This window comes from Vulpes vulpes, chromosome 6, assembly GCF_048418805.1.
Source record: "Vulpes vulpes isolate BD-2025 chromosome 6, VulVul3, whole genome shotgun sequence".
NCBI classification, from domain to species: Eukaryota; Metazoa; Chordata; class Mammalia; order Carnivora; family Canidae; genus Vulpes; species Vulpes vulpes.
In genome coordinates, this window is record NC_132785.1 from 75,508,692 (window position 1) to 75,532,030 (window position 23,339).

The following is a 23,339-nucleotide window of genomic DNA, read 5'->3' on the forward strand; positions in this document are numbered from 1 at the left end:
CTTTACCAAAGTTTTTTGATTTTTTAAATCATTTCAGCCATTAATACCTATACAAAGGCCAGAAGATAATAAGGCTACTCTGAAATGCAGATCGTAAGTAATAAACAGGGCTAATCCCTAATAAATTCAAAACTGCCCAAACAAATTAAAACTATTACCTATCCCTGACCTTCAGGATCTTCTGAAAATAGAAGAACCCAAAGATATTACATCTGTGAAGACCAAAACTCAATTTGTATAGTTTTTATTAACTCTCATTGCAAATTTGCATTGACCTATACAATTTTATGTGTCAGTGAAATTCACTTGTTTAACAAACGTTTCTAGAGTACCAGATGCCAAAGCAGCATGTTAAGCTCTGAGGATATAGCAGTAAATAAGACCTTGTGGTGTTTATTTGTCTGAAGTATAAATCATACACTAAACAAGTAATTACAAATGTAAAGAGAAATATAGCTGGTATGAAAGGTACATGCAGAAATCCAGAAAACTGGATTGAAAAAATTTCTTTCAGAGAAGGCAAAAGTCTAAAAAAAATTATCAGCATGACTTTTGAGGTGTTATAATGATTCAGGTACACAGCATCCTCACCGCAATTTCACAGTTTCCTACAGCAAAATGGAATATTCCATTACATTGGTTGATATATCACATTGGGAAATTAGGAAAGAGAGACAAATTTTTTGTAGGTTCAGTTTCATCTCAGTCTTAGAAGCCTTAGAAGTAGCATAGTATCTGCCTCATAAGATGTTTCAATAAATGTTCTGTGAGTGAATGAAAAAATCCTAAGATACTGACACATGAATGAATTCAATAATGAGAAAATGTTTCCAAAGAAGTTATAAACACAAAAAAGACTATGCTCCTACTGGACATTTTAGTCTTATGTCTGAGGTGTACGACTGGTTAACGTTCTTTCACAATTATGTGAATTTCTAAAGGAAAAGAATACAAGTTTTATGGAACATACACGGTTACTAAAAGGCCATTTAAACACTAAAAATTAGCATCTGATTTCTTACCTTAACGTCTGTAAACTGAGACACAGCAATATCAGGAATGTTGGGATGGAGAGCAGGCAGTTCACAATATAAGTTAGGAAAGCAAACCAAAGATCCCAGAAGAACTTGGGCTTCCACTCGTGGTGCCTATGTATCAGATTTTTTAAGTCTTTAAAATGTATTTGATTATGTCATTTAAACTGCCAGAAAAGTTACTTTATTACCTAACCATATTACAAAGAGAAGTGAGAACAAAAGACAAAATTAAAAAGGAAAGAGGAAACCTAAAGTATCAGGTTTTCACTTCTACTTTCCACATAAACTACTGCTATTCTCAATAAGTATAATGAACAAAGAGCAGAGCTCTCCTTAAAAGCAGCAAATAAGCAGAAATTAGCCACAGTTAACGGGATTGTAAATAGGAATATAGCTTAGCTAACAGCATTAAATTACCCTAATTTTGAGAATAAATATAAATACTTTTATTTTAAAGACAACTCACACACCACAACATATTGTACTTATGACTAGATGACTCTATGTCACTAGATTGTATTTGTTACTACCTAAGGATAAAAAAGTAATTAAGGATAAAAACATTAACTGTATCTTCAAGAAATAGGCACTAGTCTAGATGATGTTTATGGTATTTTGCACATGAGAAAAGCATTGCCTCTACTACTTACTAAAAACAGTCAGACTTTATGCTTGGCCTACAGATGAAGGTAACTTTTCATCTTTCTTTCTCAGCTGTATTAAGCCATTTCTGAAGTATCAGCTCTGAGTATTTTCCTTCTTCTACCTTCTTGCATGTCCACCAAACACCAACACCTCCCTACTAATACACTATTTACCAAAATACCTATAATATTCATTTTTATGTTTAATGATCTCTAACAAAAATGCTAAAACAAATCTGCTAGAAATATAATACTCCTATTCACATAAAACAAGAATTTGTCTCCAAAAAAATTTCCTTACATTTCTAAATGTGGAGTAGTACTTTATTATGATTATCAACAAAACCACTCGTTTCCATATTTAAAAAGTAATCTAGATCTGCAGATAAAAGACAACACTATAAAGGGAGACGGTAAGCTTGTAGACACTATCCCACTTTAAAATAAGCGACAGGGGTGCCTGACTGGCTAAGTCCGTAGAGCATGTGACTCTTGATCTCAGAGTTGTAAATCCAAGCTCCACAATGGGTACTGAGATTATTTAGAAGAATAAAATCTTTAAATAAAGAAAGTAAGTAAAACTAGCTATAAAAATGAAACTGATGAAAAAAAAAAAACCCACCCAGTATTTAATGAAAGAGATTAGCTAAGGGTTTTTCTTTAAAGTTGGAAAAGGTAACTAAGAACTATGTGGATATAATGGGAGCATAACTGTAAAGTGATTATAATAAGGAAAGGCAAATCTAATAAATTATTTTGTGATCTGTCTGGCAGGGGGAGAAAGGAGGCTACTGGTTAACAAAAGGAAGATGGATGTGTGTGGGATCTAAAATGGAATCCAAAGAGGAAGATTTGAATTGTGTATCTCCAACATAATCCAGAGAAAAGATTAACTTTAACCTTATAGGAGAGAGATGAGGTGTCATGTTTGATTTCTGGAATAATTTGTTCTTCCATGCAGTCTTTCTCAACAAGTGTTCCTCATATAAACCACAGAAATGATTATTCTTAAAATTATTGCAAGGATGTTACAGAACTAGTATCCTTCTAGATGCATAGGAGGTATATTTAGTCACAAAAAATGGATGCCCGGGGGATCCCTGGGTGGCTCAGCGGTTTGGCGCCTGCCTTTGGCCCAGGGCATGGTCCTGGAGTCCCGGGATCAAGTCCCACATCGGGTTCCTGGCATGGAGCCTGCTTCTCTCTCTGCCTCTCTCTCTCTTTATCTCTCCATGTCTATCATGAATAAATAAATAAAATCTTAAAAAAAAAAATGGATGCCCAAGGACATCAGGGCTTAATAATTCTCCTGCAGAATCTTGAAAAAGTACAGGAAATGTGCTGATCAGTCACCTAGAATAACTGGCCTACAGAATAGTAATTATTTTCACAGTAAGTTGATGAAAAATTACAGTAATTCATGTATCAGTCTCCTCTGAGTTCTACCAATTTATGATAGTACCCAAAAGACTGATAGTCTGTGTACACGAATACAAAAATAGCCTTGTAACTTACCATCTTTATTTGCCTTCCATTTAATTTACTCCTAGATTAATACACTTATTTTAATATTGTCAAAGCACAGATTCAAACATCTCTCTACTTTATAAAATGTAACTGTTTCCCTAGATTAATACACTTATTTTAATATTGTCAAAGCACAGATTCAAACATCTCTTTACTTTAAAAAATTTAACTGTTTCTCTAATATAGCATTATCACCTGATCCCTCCCATTCAAGACCTTCCAAAGGTAGTCTAAGGCAGTGATTCTCAATCTTCAATGTCCATACCAATTATCTGGAATATAGTTGAAACATGCATTCTGTTTCAATAGGTATGGAATGAGGTCTGAGACTCTGAATTTCCTTTTTTTTTTTTTTTTGAAGATTTTATTTTTTTATTTATTCATGAGAGACACACACACAGAGAGAGAGGCAGAGACACAGGCAGAGAGAGAAGCAGACTCCATGCAGGGAGCCCGTCAATTCCGGGTCTCCAGAATCATGCCCTGGGCCGAAGGCAGCACTAAACCGCTGAGCCACCCAGGCTGCCCTGAGACTCTGAATTTCTAACAAGCACCTAGAACATGCCAAATGTTTCTGGTGTGCAGATCATACTTTTCGTAGCTAGGACCTAAACTACCCTTCTGTTCTTTCTGTCCACTACTCTCTAGATAGATTAACCTACTTCAAAAAGAGACGGGGTATTTGTCATTCCTAAAACACAGCTTACTCATGCCTGTTTCCCTCGTAGCATACCTTCCCTCATCAACATTTTCACTTCTAAAATTACTAATAATTTTTCAAGGGCCTATTCATTTTTTTAAAAATTTTTTTAAAATTTTTATTTATTTATGATAGTCACAGAGAGATAGAGAGAGAGGCAGAGACACAGGCAGAGGGAGAAGCAGGCTCCATGCACCGGGAGCCCGACGTGGGATTCGATCCCGGGTCTCCAGGATCGCGCCCTGGGCCAAAGGCAGGCGCCAAACCGCTGCGCCACCCAGGGATCCCTCAAGGGCCTATTCAAATATCTTTTCCATGAAATACTCCTGATATCCCTACACAAGGTCTCTCATCTGAATTATCAACTGAATTTATTAAACTCTTATACTGCACATACACAAGGTGTCCAAATAATATTCAAACCATGTTACAAATGTTAATTTAACAGAGGGGGATGAACAGGGGAGGGGTCTGACCTGGGGCTCAATCCCAGGACCCTGAGATCATGACCTGAGCTGAAGTCACATGCTTATTAACCCACTGAGCCACCCAGGTGCCCCTAGATTCCATGCTTTTTAACCACTATATTAACTGCCTCCTATTGATACTTATTTATGCCCTACATTCTATGGTTGTTATCAATTAAAAAACACCTATATCAGCATGGTGCTGCCCTAGGTCCTGGAGGTACCAAGATGAGTAAGACATGATCACTGTTCTTATGAAATTGGAGAAACAGAGTTAATAACTAGCTATAAATACAAGTTCTTCCCTTATCTGATCATTTCTTCTAGGTGACTGCATCTAGTTTCATGGCCTTCAATAACATGTAATGTATAAGCTAATGTCTCCCAGCTTTCCACTTCAGTCCTGACATCTCCTTTGAGCTCCCAATGCAATGGCTCTCCTGATATCTTCTCACGGATCTCTAATAAGCAGCTTACTATGCTCTGAATAGAACTCTTTCTCATTCACTGTTGGTCTTTTGCACAGCTTTTGAGTGAAATAATGTATTTTAAACTGCTTTCTAAGTTATAAAGTAATGGTCAAGTATGGCTGATTTTTCTTTCCCAAATACTCTTAGTTTATTCTAGTAGACTTCCAATTGATTGGTATTTCTCATTTATATTTGCCTGAGTGATCTTTCTCAAATAGAAATTTGATGTCACTCCTTATATAAAATCCCTCAATGCTTACTCATTCTCTCCTTGGAATGAAATCTAACCTTTTTAGTACTATAAACCAGCTACTGTCTTCCTATTCAGTTTACCTCTGCTACTTAAATGTGTACATCTTCCAACTATGATGAGTTACTTGGCATTGTCTCATAGTCCCATAAATGTTAAGAAAAATCCTCATATGCTGTTTTAGAGTTTACTTCTAGGCATATTTCTGGATTATCTCACCACTGGGCCTTCTCTTTTGCTATGGCCCACTGACCTTTCTTTAGTTTCTTCCCTCCCTCTACTTGTTTCCTTAGATATCTTCAATTTTAAATTTTGTTTTGTAATCAGACTTAGTCCATTTTTATAGTTCATATGTCAATTTATCAACTAATTGTAGTACTTGTACTTCAAAACTTAATTTTTAAAAAAGCTATTTCTTTTTTTTTTTTAAGATTTATTTATTTATTTATTCATGAGAAACACACACACACACAGAGGCAGAGACACAGGTAGAGGGGGAGAAGCAGGCTCCATGCAAGGAGCCTGACGTGGGACTCGATCCCCGATCTCCAACCCTGGGCTGCAGGCGGCGCTAAACCGCTGTGCCACCGGGGCTGCCCTAAAAAAAGCTATTTCAATTAAACTGCAAATTTTCCTGAACATTGGCTTGTTAAATTTATTAACAAGGGCTCCTCCTTTGTTACTTTGTTGAGTCCTGTTTCACTATAGTCTGTTATATTATGAAGAGCAGGAAATAAAAACTTACATTGAGAAAAGCTGAAGAAGCCACTCTACCAGCTGCTACAATAAAATCCATAATAAGCATTGTGGCACCAGGCAAACCAAGTGAAAAAAACTGAGGTGAGCAGTGCTTGATGATTGTATTGACAATATCCTTAGATGTAGGAAAAGAAGGGAAAAAGAATATCATAAATTAATCTTGAGCATTAGCTAATCAATATCCTTACAAATAGGTAACATGGAACAGTATAACAGGCAATAACTGTCTAATTGGCAAGACCAATTTTAATTCTTCTAAATATCCATGTTTAGTATCATACTCTGTCAAAGGAAGGTAAACTTAAAACACATTTGTTTAACTGACGTCAATAAAGCATTTTTTTTTCACATTAGAGAGCAAGTTGGAAGGCTCTCTGCTTCAGAGGGTTGAAAATATAAGTTCCATGTGTCATAAAACTGAACTGCAGTGTGGTTCCTTCTCTCATTTACTTGCTTCCATGTGAGATCTCTGATTTCTAAAGCTATATGACCTACCATGTGGCTGGAGAGATTCCCTTTACTGGATAAACTGAAGTCCTTTGATGACAAATATCTAGCCTCAGAAATATAAACCTAGGCATTTTTGAGGGAGTATTCTTAATTTGGTTATTCATTCACTTTGCCTCTGGAATTCAACATGAGGATGCAGTGTTTTGCTGTTTTACTCAATCTGATTTATCTTAAATGAAAGGTCTCTTTGTCCAGTAATTAAGGGTATCATTTTTTAAAAATTTTTATTTATTTATGATAGTCACACACACAGAGAGAGAGAGGCACAGACATAGGCAGAGGGAGAAGCAGGCTCCATGCACCAGGAGCCCGACGTGGGATTCGATCCCGGGTCTCCAGGATCACGCCCTGGGCCAAAGGCAGGCACTAAACCGCTGCGCCATCCAGGGATCACGGGTATCATTTTGTTTGAGAAATGTTTATAAGGTAGGACATTGTAACTATTTCAAATTAATGCAAGAAGTCTTTTCATTTTTCAGGAAGAGAGTATAATTACCTCTTTAAACATTAGTTTCATGTTCTTTAAATGAACTGCAAGTGAAATTTAACATTATGATTAAAATGTTTCATTACATTTGACTTACATATGACTTACAATCTCACATGGATATTTTTTTTAGTTTTATGGCCAGGATCAAGAACCCCTAAAGTAGTTTTCTAGAGTCACATTTATGACTGTTGAATATAATGACTGTATTGATACAAATGCAAAGTCAATAGAATTGTCACTATGCTAATACAAACTATGGAAATAAGAGAATACGATGTGCTCTTAGTTTGGAAAAAATCTGACTGTTGCATGACTAGAGGAGCAAATCCATATGCCTCAAGTGTCAATTATTAAGTAACAATTACAAAACATGCAAGGAATAAGTATATTACTACATTAAAGGAATGCAGTCAGTCTAAGCAAAAGATGGTTTAATATCTTCAGAAAGCTAACTAGTTGCTATAACATTAGAGAAAAGATACATTTAATAAACAAGTTGACCCCCTAACTATAATAGCCATTCAACCAGGGTTCCAGAACAAATGAAGTTATATAAAATGGAAGAAACTTGTAAATAAATGACTACATAAAAGATTATTTTAATTTTAGACCTTAAAAGCTAAGAGTTAAAAAATCAGGAATCAAAGATAAACTTATAAAGCAATTGGTTAGAGAGTATATATTTATTTACCTGATCAATATGAAGTAATCCACAATGCATTATATTGTAGAAATGTGTTAGAAAATCTCTATTTGGAGAAACATCTTGTCTTCTTTTCATTGTATTACAAATAAGTTTGTAAGCATGTAATTTACCTTGTTTATATTTATCAGTCAACATGGTTGCCTACAATTTAAAAGTGTTCATTTTAATACTCAAAAACAAATACTGTAAAATTGAATACAGCAAGTAATATTTTTGTTTTCATTTATTTCTATGTTGGCCCAAGTTCTTAATGAATCAATTATTAGGATTCCTGAAATTACTGTTAACATTAAAACAAAACAACATGAGTATGGATAACCACATATTGTTTTGTTTAGGGAAACACACCAAACATATTAAACAATACTTAAAAGAAATCTTAAATTTGAGATTAACACTTCACTTAAATATAAAACACAATTTTCTACATTCACTTTTGTTTTATTAAATAAGTAAAAATGATGCATCTGTACAATTTTGGTACACCCATTCTCTTTATATGACCCTCAATGACTAGTTAAAAATGAAGGTGTTCTAGAAGACTATACAAAAGCTAAAGAATCTATCAAATGTTTAACACCAATTACATATGTATTTACTAAATGAACCTTTTAAATTCATGTTTTATATATTAAGCTTACCTTGAAAAGCCAAGGTGTAAGAATTCTCAGTGGAGGAATCAAAACTGGAGGTGAAGGGGAGGTCAGGTTATCAGTTGAAATGCCGAGGTTATCTCTAATCTGTAATTTTCAAATAAAATGCAACAAACCTATAAAGTGTTCTTCCAATTTGTTTTACCTTTAACTTGAGTTCAAGTCCAATTCCTATCACTAATTATATATTCAAACATGGTTAAGTGACTTCACTTTGCTAGGTACCAGTTTATAGTAAGGAGGGTGATGGGTGGCAATGAGATCTAAGGCTTCTACTTCTTAACACTTTTCTTTCTCCTCATATGTATGTATGGTTTTTGTTTGTTTTTTTACCTTAGCTAGATTTTGCCAAAGTTCACAGAGGTAATCAAAAACTTGAGCATGTATTTCAGGATCCATAATAGCGTTGACATCTCCCAAAATACCTAGCATTCTTCGCCACATTACAGTAGCAACATCAGCATGCCATCCTGTGAGTGTACCCCCTGCCATCACACTACAACATTCAGATGGAAATTCACTGATTTCTATAGAAAAAAATACATGAGTGTCAGTAATTCTTCTAAAGAATTGATCACAAAAACACAAAGGAGCCAAAATAACAATCTTAAATATCTACAAAAGTGAATTTTAAAAATGTCAACATGCATTAGTGCTATTTTTTCCTGATAAGATCAAAACCTCACCAGTTCATAATTCTTTATTACAGCGATAATTACTTATTCAATACCACCTGTACCAGGATTTACCTAAGGAGAAAATGATGTAGATACCAGAGAGAGAAATTTGTGTTTGATATAAAGATCATATTTATAAGTATATACTCTCTCTTTCATCAAATGGCTACTTCAGGTTGTATCATCAATTAATAGAAAATCTCAGGCTGAAGGCAGTTCCTACAGGAAGTCTTCACGAGCCTGTTTCTTTGTGCTTAAAGTCTGTAATAACTGATTGTATTTTAAAAAAGATACTCAATTGTCTTTCACAATAATAAAAAAATAAGAGCCTGGTATAAGCCCACTGAAATAAAAGAAAACAAAAAATACTGCAGTTTTAACCATCATTGTTAACATCTCCCGATTCATAATATTTTAATAAATCAACTGATTTGTCACTAACTTATCCCTCTCAAAAATAAAATTTTAAATAACTTAAATAGTAAGATCTCCTAACACTAATGCCCTGAAAGAAAAAAATGGCAAATATCTAATTTCCAAATATTGCCTAGGTCATCTGGAGTCTGAAGAACAGAATGGTGGAGCTTCTCATCAAGCTGCAGATCTTTCTGTTCCATATGATCTATATTCAGTGTGGAAGGAGAAGGTGTCTGTGACCTGGATCCCAAAGCTGAATGGACTGGAGAAGCACTTTCTGAACCTATAAAGACAATTTCATAAAAATTACCATAAAGAGAATATTCAATATCCTCTAAGATGTAATGCTTAAACTCTATTAAAAATAAATAAATAAAACTCTATTAAACAACTGAAAAGCATCAAACAATAAAACAGGTAATAAATTGGCCAAAGTAGTAAAAAAAAATCGTAATATGGTATAAGATTTTGTATTTAGGAGTGTCATTTGATTTCTTCCATGGGATTCATATGGAATCAGAACTGGACATACCAATACCAGTTGACAGAAGTCATCAGTAAGAGAATGTCTACTCCCATTCCTGGTCCAGCTACGGAAACTCTAGGACCCACTGCTACTCTATTTCACTTACTTCAGACTTGGGGCAATTTAAGAGAAGAGGAACTTGTTCACTGCGGCTCTATATGCTACTATCATTGCTAGCCTGGTGTATTGTGGTCCTTGGTGGTCGCACCTTCAGTCCCCACCCCCCCACATTCCTTCTCAGTCCATTCTTCATAAGGCAACAAAAAAAACAAAAACAAAAACAAAAAACAAAAACAAAACAAAAAACTAATCCATAGTACTCCCTCATTTAAAATCTTTTATGGATTTTATGGCTCTTTACTGGCCACAGCACAAGTCCAAACTTCTTAGTGTGTGGTTTTTCAGTCTTTCTGCAACTTTCTTAACCACTCCATAATTCCCCTAGTACTTTTAAGTTCTAGCCATAGAAAGTAAACTGCTGGTATTTATCTAAACGTAGCATACCTCTGGCCTTTTTCCCTATGTTTTTCTCTGCTTGGAGCCCTAATCCTGGTATTATAGATCTGGTTAATTTATTTTTCAGGTCTCATCTTCGACACCTCTTCCAGAGAAGCCTACCCAGTGCTGATGTATCTAGGTTGAGTAAGTATTCAGGGTGAATAAGTAGTCTCTGCTATTTGCACTCATACCTCCCCATTATACTACTTATATTGCACTGACCTGAAACCTTTTAGTTTTGGAGATAGTTTTAAATATCTTCACTAGTGCATATATTTTGTGAGAACAGGGATTGTAGTCGTGTTACATACTGAAGTATTATCACCAGTGCCTAGTACAATGTCTGGCACATAGCAGGAATTTTTGATAATTTAATTTACGTATAGCATAAATTAATACTACAGTGAACCACCATTTGTGGTGGTTGTATGGGAGTGCTACTAGGACTAACTAAGCCACTAAAATATTATGTCTTTTCAACAGAAAATCAATAAAGAAGGATGAACCCTAAATGATACATTAGACCAGATGGACTTAATTGATATGCACAGTACAATCCATCCAAAGCAGAATACATATTCTTCTCAAGTACACATGGAACATCCTCCAAGAAAGATCAAATATAAGTCACACAACAAGTCTCAATAAATTCAACAAGACTAAAAAAGGGGGGGAAAAAGGATGCCTGGGTGACTCAGTGGTTGAGCATCTATCTGCCTTTGGATCAGGTCATGATCATGGGATGCTGGGATGGAGTCTTATATCAGGCTCCGCACAGGGAGCCTGCTTCTCCCTCAGCCTATGTCTCTCTCTCTCTGCATCTCTCATGAATAAATAGATACAATTTAGATGCAAGACTCGATCCCAGGACTCTGGGATCATGCCCTGAGCTGAAGGCAGACGCTCAACCACTGAGCCACCCAGGTGTCCCTGAATATTTTTGAAAAGACGACATACAGATGGTCAACAGAAATGAAATGAAAAGATGCTCAATATCACTAAACATTAACGAAATGTAAATCAAAACCACAATAAGATATCACCTTACACCTGTCAAAATGACTATAATCAGAAAGACCAAAAAATAACAAGTATTGGCAAGGAAGTGGAGAGAAAGAAACCTTTGTGCACTGTTGGTGGGAATGTAACTTGGTGCAGCCGCTCTGGAAAACTGTACAGAGGCTCCTCAAAAAATTAAAAGTAGAGCTACCATATGATCTAGAAATTCTACTGCTGGGTATCTATCTAAAGAAAACAAAACACTAATTCAAATAGTTCTCTGCATGGGCAGCCCTGGTGGCTCAGCAGTTTAGCGGCACCTTTGGCCCGGGGTGTGATCCTGAGGACCCGGGATCAGGTCCCACATCGGGCTCCCTCCATGGAGCCTGCTTCTCCCTCTGCCTGTGTCTCTGCCTCTCTCTCTCTCTCTGTGTCTCTCATGAATAAATAAATAAAATCTTAAAAAAAAAAAAAAAAGTTCTCTGCAGCATTATTTACAATAGCCAAGGTATGGAAGCAACCTAAGTGTCCATCGACAGATGAATGGATAAAGAAGGTATGGTTTTTGTATACAACGGAATACTACTCCGTCACAAAAAGAATGAAATCTTGCCAATTGAAACAACATGGCTGGACCTTGAAGATATTACGTTAAGTGAAGTAAGTTAGAGAAAGAGGCAAATACCATATGATTTCATTTATATCTGGAGTCTAAAAACCAAAACAAAATAAAACCTAGACTCACAGATACAAAGAATGACTGGTGTTTGCCATGCCAAAGGGAAGAGCAGTATGGAATGGGAGGAGAATTAAGAAGTAAAAACTAGGATCACCTGGGTGCCTCAGTCAGTTAAATGTCTACCTTTGGCTCAGGTCATGATCTCAGGGTCCCAGGATCAGGTCCTGAGTCAGGCTCCCAGATCAGCAGGGAGTCTCTGCCTTTCTCCCTCTGCCCGTCCCTACTGCTTGCGTTGTCTGTCTGTCTGTCTGTCTCTCTCTCTCTCTCTCTCTCTCTCTCTCTCTAAATAAAATCTTAAAAAAAAAAAAAAAAGGTAAAAGCTTCTAGTTAAAAAATAAATAAGTAGTCATGAGGATGTACAGAATGAGGAAAATCGTAACACTGTATTAACTTTTGTCAAATCACTATGTTGTACATCTGAAACTAATCCTATGTTAAAAGATAGCTTCAGAAACTTAAGAATTCCATTCTTTAGCATAAACACAAACTGCTGAGGGCATAATGAAAATAATCTCAATACTTATCAAAAACTTTAAGTATATGACCAAAAAATCATCAGTCTTAGTCAAATGCTTTGTAAAACAAATCTATTTCTCTTATCTCCATGTATTATCTTCATCCATAAAAATCTGATTCATTTTTCAGAATTAAAACTTTAAGTGATTTTTATTAAGATCTGGTATTCTAGAATCATTACTGTCTTTAATTTTATTAATAACCATCCAGAACAGCTGACTTACAGGCTTTCTCTTCTTAAAGAATATATTTTTAAAATCAAAGTATTGCTATGGTGATATTCATGTGCAGAGACTATCCATTAAATTTTTGCTCTCATTTCCTATATTAAATTTCTGTTATAGTTTCTGAATATATTACAGGAAAATGAAAGATTTCAGAACTATTAACATCCCTTTGATAGAACACAGCTATTCTTAAAAAGTTAACAATGTAAGAATATATGCAAAATATACTTTGAGAAAATAATCAAGGTGTGTTGTATAGTTTGTATATTGATTATACAGAGTTGTACTCTTTGCTGAATTTTGTCTTTTAAATAGAAATCAATCCACGAAAAAAAAAAAAAAAAAGAAAAAAAAAAAAAGAAATCAATCCACGAACTGCTTTAGTTTTTTAGATAAACACCCCTACACAATTACAAATGACAGTGATCAAGATTACAATTCCTTATAAAACTTCCTAGTAGAGTTTAGAAATAGTTACTATGTGTGGTAAAAATAGGTTACATATACATTAAAAATTCTTAGAAGTTCAATCACTTAATAAAAATCATAGAGGCAAAAGCCCTAAAACAAATTCTCTCTGAATATTAAATTTTATTTTTAGAATTTTTGTCTAGAATTCCATTTTTGACGACTAAAGAGAAATAAAAAGTGATCATACTTCTTTTACCTATTATTGTTTTTTGAAAACATCATAGTCTAATTAATAATCTGAGGGCTTTAAGGAAACTAGAAGAAACCCATGTAGTTTACTAGAAATAATGTTTACAAACTCTTTATTCCTTCAGAATAGTTGGTACCCAGATTAAGACAAAGACACATATTGGTGGGATTCTTTGGACTCACAGCCTGGAAGGGTTATGCAGTAGATCCCTAAACCAGTTAGAAAACTTCTCAGCCTTTTTATTATTTCTACTTTGAAATTCCACCCTTTTCAAGGTTCATTAAATTCTCTACACTGTTCAAAAATTTAGAGTTTTGATAGTATTAAAATTTGTGTTACAGTAGAAAACAAACCCCTTTTAAGTCAATCATTTTAAGTATACTATTACATTAATTTGGCAATTGTACATAGTCCTGTAATCAATAACACAATCAAAATAGAGAACTGTCCATCAACATTAAAAGCTTTCTTGTGCCCAATTGCAGTTGATCCTTTACTGACTCCTGGCCCCAAGTAATCACTGATCTGCTTTACCACTACAGTTTCGTATTCTCTAGAATTTCCTTTACATGGAATAATAAAGTATGGTATGTAGTCTTTTGTATTTGACTTCTTTCATCTAGTATGTTTTTGAGAATCAGCTATGGTTTTACGTATACTAAAATACATATTTTGTTGAGTACATTCCAATAAATAAATATTCAATGAAAGACTCCATTACAATTTGATTATTCATCACTAATTGGTAGACACACCTGGGTTGTTCTCAAATTTTAGCTACGTGAACAATACTGTCATGGACTTTCACATACAGCTGCTTGAGGTAAATAAATACCTAGTGATGGTCAACAGGTAAATGAATGTTTACTTCTAAAAGATACTGCCATATTTTGGCACAGTGACCTTGCCATTCTGTATTCCCATTACTGATATTATGATATTTCCAACTGTTCCACATTCTTCAATACTTGGTATTGTCAGTATTTTTACCTTGAGTTAAATATGTGTGTAGCGGTATCTCATGGTTATCAACATTCTCTGATAATTAGTAATGTTGAATATATTCTCATCTACATTTATTTTAAGAACAGCTACAATAAAAGGTATTTATTATGAAGTAAGATTTTCTCTAGTATTTCTGTTTGAGTAATTTAAATTCTGTAATAACAGAACTGTGATCTCACCCAATTGGCTCCTGTCCACTGAGCCCCTATTTTGCAATGGGTTAGGCTATAGTTCTTACTTATCCTCTAAGAGAAGAGAGGTGGAAAAGAAGAGGTAGAATGTGAAAACAAAGAATGGGTTCCTGCCCATCAAAGATTCCACTGGGCAAATTTCATCTGTTTGATTTGGCTGAGGAAATGTGCCTAATTCAGACATGCAGAAATCATGTCCAGTCTTACAAGTTTCTGAAAACACAGGATGCAAACTACTAATCTCTAAATTGGAATGGATAATCACCCATCAAAGAGAATTGAGTTACAGTGAAAACCAAAGTGAATTTTGGATCACATTGTGGAACCACTAAAGTATGGGTTACTAGCTGCTCAGGATCCCTCTGGTCACTGCACTAACTTTGCAATAATGTGACCCTCCATTTCATGACTGGATTTCTTGGATCCTAACCATCATATATTTGACCACATTAAAAACCTGCTGAAAAGCATAATTTACTGTATAAATATAAAATATTAGTATATTGATATATAGGTCTTCTATTAGGCAGTATTCTCTACAGTTTCTATAATACTTTGCCAAAGAAATCTATAAAAATCTGGGCTAACTCTGAAAGACAATGAAAAGAAGGAAGTACTTCTTAACTATGTTTTATCGATTTAAAAACTGCTGCAGGAAATGCAGTGATGCAAAAATATTTAAAATTTTATATACAATATTAATTCACCTAGCCCCCTGAAACTTAGCATGTAGACTCCAGGTCAAGAAACTCTTTTATCAATGTATTTTTTTTCCTCCATTGTTACATAAAGATGAATGAAAAAACAATGCTTAAACTGTAGTAAGAAATACTTAAAATCTATCAAATAAAATCTTAAACAGATTCTTTGGTGGCTTAAAAAATGCACTTAAGGAAGATATTCCCCTTTAGTAACTTTACCAGTAACCGTTGCAACTTCAGCAGAGAAAGCTTGTTGATTAAGACTGCTTGTTTCAGAATCTATCTGAAGTGTAGTTAGACTAGCCACTTCTTGCTCTTCAGCACTCTGATGATGGCCAGAACCTGAATCCACATCAGCAGAAGATATAATCCCAGTATCAGCTCCAAAGCCAAAATCTAAAGGAAGAAGAAATGCTAGGACATAGAAGTCTCAAATACAAAACAAAAATATTTACAAAAGAAACACAGCTACTTCAGCAAAATGACTAAACATTAACATTCCTCTTAAATCTATTCTATTTACATACCACTCAGGTAAATGCAAATAATGTTAACAGTAGGAAGTTTATAATGAGAGACAAATTTTTAAAGGTTCTCACAGTTTATTAATAACAACAATAAGGACAAAAAACAGACACATATGATGTATCATCAATATTCTTATCCAGGTTTTCTCAGAGCTGGTAGTATGCTTTTGAAGAACTTTATAATCTGGTATGGTAAAAGACATTTTTGTCTTAAATCATATATTCCATTCTGAGATCAGGGTAGTATATAATCCATGAAAACAGAAAACATGTTTCTCTAATGCATCTCTTAGCTCTTCACTAACTTAGTTCCCAAGGTTTTCATGTTCTTTTGTTTAAATTTTGGTACTCTTCACTGCATGTGGAATACATAATTATAGCAGAAAAGCTATGTGGTAATGATACAGCACCAAATAATATCAATGCTGTCTTTTAACATGAAGTGATTATTCAAGAGAGGCTCTGGGTAATGGAACACTGAATAAAACTGTACTGAACATACTACTGAAGCACTGAACTTATTAACAGTGGTTCCCAAATATAAGTGCATGAAGTAGTACCAACTCATAACCATGACTGTCCTTTATTCTAATGTCAAGTCCACTCTAATGTTTTTTTTCCTCTGAATGGTCTTAAAATATCATTTGTTTTAGGAAAGGAGAGTGATTTTTTTTGTTTTGTTTTTCAAGTGCTTTAAGTTTGGTGAAATAAAATAAACTTCAAGTAATTCCCTAAAACTTCCTTTGGAATTTCACTGAATAACGAAATCAAAATATGTAGGAACTCTTGTCTAAATAACATTAGAGAGAAAGTTAATGGTTACATAATCCATAAGTCAGTTTCAAACAGAAAAAAATCAACAAAAAAAATATTGCTCAAACAGAAAAAGATACTTGCTGTCAAATTTTCGGCCATCATATTGGAAAGCGCTGAATGAATCCGAATGACTATCTGAGCTGATAAGATCACTGCTCCCTGCACTGGCAGGAGAAGTCCATTCTGAGGGCACACCTGGGTCATCAATTGGGCGCATCTGGTTTTGCTTATTTAGAATATCAGGGAGGTCTTTGGGAATTTCAAGACTGCCTGGACTACTTCCTCTTCTTGTCATAGTCTAAAAATTCAAGAAACAGCTTACCATTAAAAAAATTTTATTCTCATTAAACATCTGAAATCTTGAATTTCCAGGACAATCATCAAATAAATGTTCAGACTTCGGGCCTAACATAGGAGGGGGAAAACACACTAACTGAACAATTTATGTAACTGCATGGAGCCATAACCTGAAGTACTGTTGGTTTGTCTAAAGTAGAGACCCAATTATCATATGGTGTTGGGCCTAAGACTCTAAGCCTCAAAAGGATCCATGGAGTGAAGTAAGGACAGTAGAAAGAGTAAAGTATTCAAATGGAAAAATGAGCAGCAAATAGAAGAGCTAGTGGAGGGAGAAAGAATGATAGCAAAGAGATTACTCTATAATGATTATATATAATGATTCTATTATTTTTTCTCATTCAAGGAAAAAAAAACTAAACTAAAAATAAAAGGGAAATGTAATGGAGCTATAGACATTCACTAAAGACAAGTTCAAATCCTAATGGAGACGCCCGGCACGGCTCAGTTGCTTGAGCATCTGACTTGATTTTGGCTCAGATAATGATCTCAGGGTCCTGGAATTGAGCCCATGTCAGACTCCATGGTCAGCAGGGAGTCTGCTTCAGATTCTCTATGTCCTGTTCCTTACTCTCTGTTTCAAAAAACACTTTAAAAAAATCCAGTTGGAATACGACTATTTAAAAAAAAGCAATTCCACATATATTTATCTTTCCTTAGCAATTAAGCATTATTGGGATAAAATTGTTCTATTTTCATTTTGCTGTAATTCTAGTAAAACAAAGATAACTTTAAAGTCTATTCTGAAGTTAGCTGCAATGATTAAACATCAAATATTTATGCTATCAAATTTATGGGAACTGGATTGGAAGACCTCCATTGTTATCTTTTTTGCTAAGGGTCAGCAGTGGGTAAGAAGGTAACCTATGAGCAAATATGAAAAACATAGGGAAGACTAGGAAGTTAGGGGCTTATACCTAAGTAGTTAAGCAAATAGGTATTCTCATATTTTACCCTGGTCAAAACTATAAGCCTATTTGTTTTATGTCTCTAAATAAAAAATATTATAAAAGTATAATTTAAAAATCTTAATTCAAAAAAGAGTTAAATTTAGAGGAAGATTATTATTATTATTTAAAGATTTTATTTATTCATTCATGACAGACAGAGAGAGAGAGAGGCAGAGACACAGGCAGAGGGAGAAGCAAGCTCCATACAAGAAGCCTGACGTGGGATTCGATACTCGGTCTCCAGGATCCTACCCCGGGCTGAAGGCGGCACTAAACCACTGAGCCACCAGGGCTGCCCGGAAGATTATTTTGAATAAAAATTTACAAACACACATACACACAAAAGTATCCTTTAGTTTCTCTACTCTCCTTGCTAAACCAAATAAATGAAATAAAACAACACTTACTGAGGCATTACCACTTCGAAGTCGTTCTGCTATAAACTCATCCATCAGATCAGGAACATTAACATTGCTGCTGCCAATATCACTATTAAGAGGAGGCAGTTTTGGGCTCATGTCCTCTTTATTGACTAAAAATAAATAAATAACTATATATAGTGAGAAAAGACTTAACTGCATTTCCTAATCTGAAACAAACAAAAGCAATCCAAAACAAATCACCTATGCCATATCAATTATTTGCCAAACATGCATTTACGAATAATTTCTCTCCTTTTAGATTTAATTTTAAGAATTAGTAAATTGATATTTACTTTATTTAACTAAGCAGATGTTAGTCAATCTTCAGTATAACCTTAAACAGCAAGAAAGCTTATAGATAAGCACTAGTTGGAGTTAGGTTAATATTGCCTATAAAGAAACTGGTATATTTATCTTTCTTCCTGCCTCTATGCTTCTATTTCGAGCCTTAATAACTTAGAATTCCATTCTCCTCAAAAAATATCTGCAAAGAATCTATCCCTTGAATCTATGTACATCTCAGTGGGATATAAATGCATTTCAGTTTAGATAAATAAAAAAATCCATAATTGTGACATAATATCATTTATATTCACTACAAAGTCTAACATTACTGCTTTAAGAAAAAAGAGGTTTATTTTCACAAAGGTTTTTCTGTAAAAAGAAAACCCACAAAAGTTATTTTGATTTTGTTATGACTACATTAACAAAGTTTCAACCTTGGGAAAAAGCTTACAGAAATAAATATTTATTTCACTATTATGCTGTTGAAAAATTAATTTCTCTGCAACTAGAAGAAAACCAGTATTGCTTATACTCCTAACGAAGTAAAAGGACTTCAGGTCAAGAAAATACACTGGTCAAGAGTTCACTGTGAAATACCATTATCTTTATATTACTGGCCAGGCTTTGCTAAGCTGTCAAATACTGCCCTCAAGTGGCATTAATGGCTCAATGCAAGATGCATTATACAGCATTCTGTTAATCATGCTAACAAAACCATGTTAAACAAACAAAATAAAAACCTACCTTACTGCTGAAAGTTAATTTTCTAGATCTGTAAAGTTATTTTAAATTTGAATCAAGATAAGAGAAGAGAGTTACCATAATCTTGCTTTCTGTAATCTGTCCATAGAGGTTCCATATTTAAATCATGATTGGCTATCATGAAACCTTTATGTACATCTAAAATCTCAGAAAAAAGAAAAGTACTGGTAAGTGTTTTAAGGACTTGCATTCTATACAAATGAATGCAAAACTAAAAAGCCTACAGCTTATTTTGAAATGGCTTATTTGAAAAGTAACTAAATCCACTTTGAGATTTAAGAAAGAATTTCTCCTTCAAGGATAACTAAAAATGTTGATGCTGGTTGTCAGACCTTGATTTCCATTATGTTACATAATGCCAAAGTAATTTTTTTCCAAGAAAATATCTAAAAGCATGTAACTCATCAATAAAAATAATGAACTCAATTAGATATAGCCAGTGCCCTTTTAAATATAAACTATAAGGGGGCAGGGGAAAGTATTCCAACTACTTAGTAAACTTAATTTCACGGCTCATGTAGTACATACTCAGAAAAATATTTGATTTAGATAGCCTCTGAAAGGTCATTAAAATTTTCCTGTATCTTCCTCTTTCCTATCTTGTTCAGCAGCAAAGAGGTTTAACTAAATGCCTTATAAGGGAAATTAGTAATTTAAATAAACATTTTATGCTGGGAAAAATACAGCTGGGAAAAGGCGCATGCATAACCAAACAGAGAGAAAGCAGTGACCATCCCAAAGCTTTTTGATTGCTTATAGCTCGCTTCAGTTGCATTAAGCCAAACTGGTGCTGTCTTTCTCCTTTTGCGCTCTGCACACTGTTAGTGCTCACCTGCAGCTTTCCTTCCAAAATAGCCCATTACATGACTGTACAGATCCCTCAGTGGAGCCTCTGGTGGCATTCTGTTCTGCCTCTGTGGGGAAACATTTGCCTTCGGCTTCGAAAGAGCATGTACAACAGTTTTATAAACGCCACCCAGGGAGCCCTGCTGTAGTCCTGCCTCATGACTTGATGACCTAAGAGTACTACGACTACCTAACTGATTACTTGCAACTCCTTCTTTTTGTAATACAGTGGTGGGAATCTCTGTAGATTCCTTAGTTGTTTTACTTACTGATGCTGTACCAAGTGTATCTAGAGGCCTGTACACACCAGGTTTTACTAACTCTGTAAAACTATTTGAGCTGGTATGGAGGTTGCTGGCGCTGCTGGTGCTACTGGCACTACTACTACTGAAGCCACCAAGCTTCCGCAGTCTCATCTTCCATGGAGCCTCTTTGTTTTCCAGAGGATTATAAAACTGAACTGATTCAGTAGATGGTCTAAAAGTAACATGAACAGTATTTCGTTTTTTAGTAGTAATTTTCATGATTTTGGCTCTATGAGTTACTGTTTCAGACAAGCTCCTTTTAGTTGGAGAAAGTTTGCTAGTGTTTGTAACAGGAGGCAGTCTATGGTTAACAGGTGTTTTTAGTGTAGTTTTCTTGGTATGCATAACATGTGGGACTGTGATTTTTTCATTAATTTGCACACCCTTAACCTTTTCGACTACTGTTACATCTACACAGGCATCTAATTCTGTGGCTCTTTGTCTATACAGGTGTTTCCTTTTTTCTTTATCACAAGGGCTACCTGAGCTAGGTTCTGATGATTGTTTATCATTTTTTAGTTCCTCGGGTTTTTCATAAGTTTTGGTTCTCATAAAACTGTCTAACTGGTTAGGTGCAACACTACTCACGAAGGCAGCTGATTCTGGTTCTTTTTGAAACTGAATGTTTTCAGGAGTCCCAACAAAAGAGGTGATATTTTCTGATTTACTTTCCTGGTCTACATATTCTAATTTATCTAAAGATGATCGTTCATCCCTATTTACTGCAATAATTACTTCCTCAGAAGCTGCATCTTTACCTAACTCATTTTTACTATGATTTTCCTGGTTTTCCTTAAAATATTCTTTCAGGGAGGTAAGAAGATCGTCATCTCCTTCAAGGTCAATGTACTGGATTTGTTCAAAAGCTGAATCTGCAAGTTCTACTGGATCTATTAAGTGACAAAGATGGTCATATATGCTATCACCAACTTCCAGAGAAGACTCTCTACTGTGAGTATCAGTGATGTGGCTTTCAGTGGATCTAGTTATTGAAGAAGCCTCTGTGGAACTCTGCAAGCTTGGCGCATGACGGGATGAACTGTCAATGACAGGAACTGCACCTTTGGCTCGTTCAACAGTGAATGGTTCCAAGATGTCAGAAGTACTGCTACTTCGAGGCAATGGCTGCTCCTCATTCAAAGCACCAAAAACTTCATTTCCAGTGTCTTCACTTTGTGAAAAATGTCTGACTCTAGTGGGGCGGGGAAGTATTTGAGCATCATCAATATCTGTAAAAAAAGAAAAATTATGAAGAGTAGGAACTATATGAACATGAAAAATATAGTACTAATTTCAACCATACTCTAAGCATAGGCTTAAAATAAAAAAATTCTGAGACATTTTTGTAAGCTCAATGAAATAAAATTTATTAAAAATAGAAATGTTTTTAAATAATGATGGGCACAAGCTAATATAGCATGTAGTGTCAATGAATTAGAAAACTATAAGAATATATTTTTAAATGTTAACATGCATAGTAACAGTGAGGTGATGAAACATTTGGAAGTGCAGTTAAAGATAGAACTGTGCCAATAAAGCAATTTAAACTTGCTATTCAATTTTTTCCTACTTAAGTTCCAAGAAGAAAAAAGTACATCTTAACCATAGAAAGCTGATCTAAGTATTCCACTGTAGAATCATAGGATCTCATAAATTCTCATTTCTTCCTTACCAGGCAAGGGGCATTATCTTTTCTTCAAATCTTGCCCGTCTGATCACATATTACAAATGGAAATCTCCACCCTCTTCCAAAAGTTCTCTTTGTCCGAAAACTACTTATCTGTGCTACTGAGGTGTTTTGCTTTATTTTCTATTGTATTAAAATCTATTCATCCCTATCAAATAAAATAGTGTTAAAAAAATGTCTTTTATTTCCCACAAATACCATTTAATCTACTAGAAGAAACTTTCTCACTGGCCCTTACCATTAAGCATACATCAAACCTTAAAAACTGTATCTATGTCTCCTGGGGCACTCTGGTGGCTCAGTAGGTTAAATGCCCAACTTTTGTTTTTGGCTCAGGTCATGGTCTCAGGGTCATGCATGGGATTGAGCCTGCATTGAGGTCCATGCTCAGCAGGGAATCTGCTTGGGATTCTCTCCTTCTCCCTCTACCCTTCCCCCTGCTCACACGTGCATGCACACTCTAAATAAATAAGTAAATAAATAAAATCTTTTAAAAAGAAACCACTATCTATGTCTTCTTACATTTCTAAGAATCACACATTTTAAAGTCAAAACAGACATTACAGATTATCTAATTTAATTCTTACTGAGAAAATTGAGGCCCAAAGAGGTAAAGCCATAAACTATGAAAAGCAGGCTTAGTGTTCCATGTCACTGCATTGTTTTCACAGCTAAGTATATGGTAAATCCTCAAAAATATTTATGAAATTGAAAATCACAAGTTGAGATACTATTAAACTGTACAGATATATGCAAATTAGAAGTTTTAGAATTAAAATACATGGTCTATGAATCCATCTTGGCCTTTATATTACCAAGAAATAACTAAAAAAAAAATTTGTAAACCAGCAAAATATAATGAAAAAAGACAAAGAGTCAAAAAGTCAGATGTTACTCATTAGGCTTATAATGCAAAGGTTGTAAGTAACAGAACTGTATCTGAAAATGAGAAGATTCAGATCCCAGAGTAAAACAGTGACTTATCCAAGATCACAAATTAACTTATTGATTG

The 23,339-nt window shown here is 34.7% G+C and overlaps 1 protein-coding gene across 11 annotated transcripts in view; it reads right to left on the reverse strand.

Annotated features, from left to right (window-relative positions):
• Window positions 1-23,339, reverse strand: part of RALGAPA1 (Ral GTPase activating protein catalytic subunit alpha 1) — a 240,264-nt gene that overhangs the window by 112,642 nt on the left and 104,283 nt on the right. For 4 of the 11 annotated variants that reach the window (XM_026019058.2, XM_026019059.2, XM_072761425.1 and 1 more), the window contains 10 exons: window positions 20,322-21,869; window positions 18,428-18,552; window positions 16,795-17,011; window positions 15,590-15,766; window positions 9,438-9,590; window positions 8,547-8,740; window positions 8,202-8,300; window positions 7,546-7,701; window positions 5,841-5,969; window positions 1,023-1,148 (listed from right to left, as the gene is read on the reverse strand). In XM_026019058.2, the coding sequence (XP_025874843.1) occupies window positions 1,023-1,148; window positions 5,841-5,969; window positions 7,546-7,701; window positions 8,202-8,300; window positions 8,547-8,740; window positions 9,438-9,590; window positions 15,590-15,766; window positions 16,795-17,011; window positions 18,428-18,552; window positions 20,322-21,869 (2,924 nt within the window). Of the gene's footprint in view, window positions 1-1,022; window positions 1,149-5,840; window positions 5,970-7,545; window positions 7,702-8,201; window positions 8,301-8,546; window positions 8,741-9,437; window positions 9,591-15,589; window positions 15,767-16,794; window positions 17,012-18,427; window positions 18,553-19,546; window positions 19,628-20,321; window positions 21,870-23,339 lie in introns of all 11 variants that reach the window. The other 7 variants (XM_072761427.1, XM_072761429.1, XM_026019063.2 and 4 more) reach the window with 2 other exon arrangements.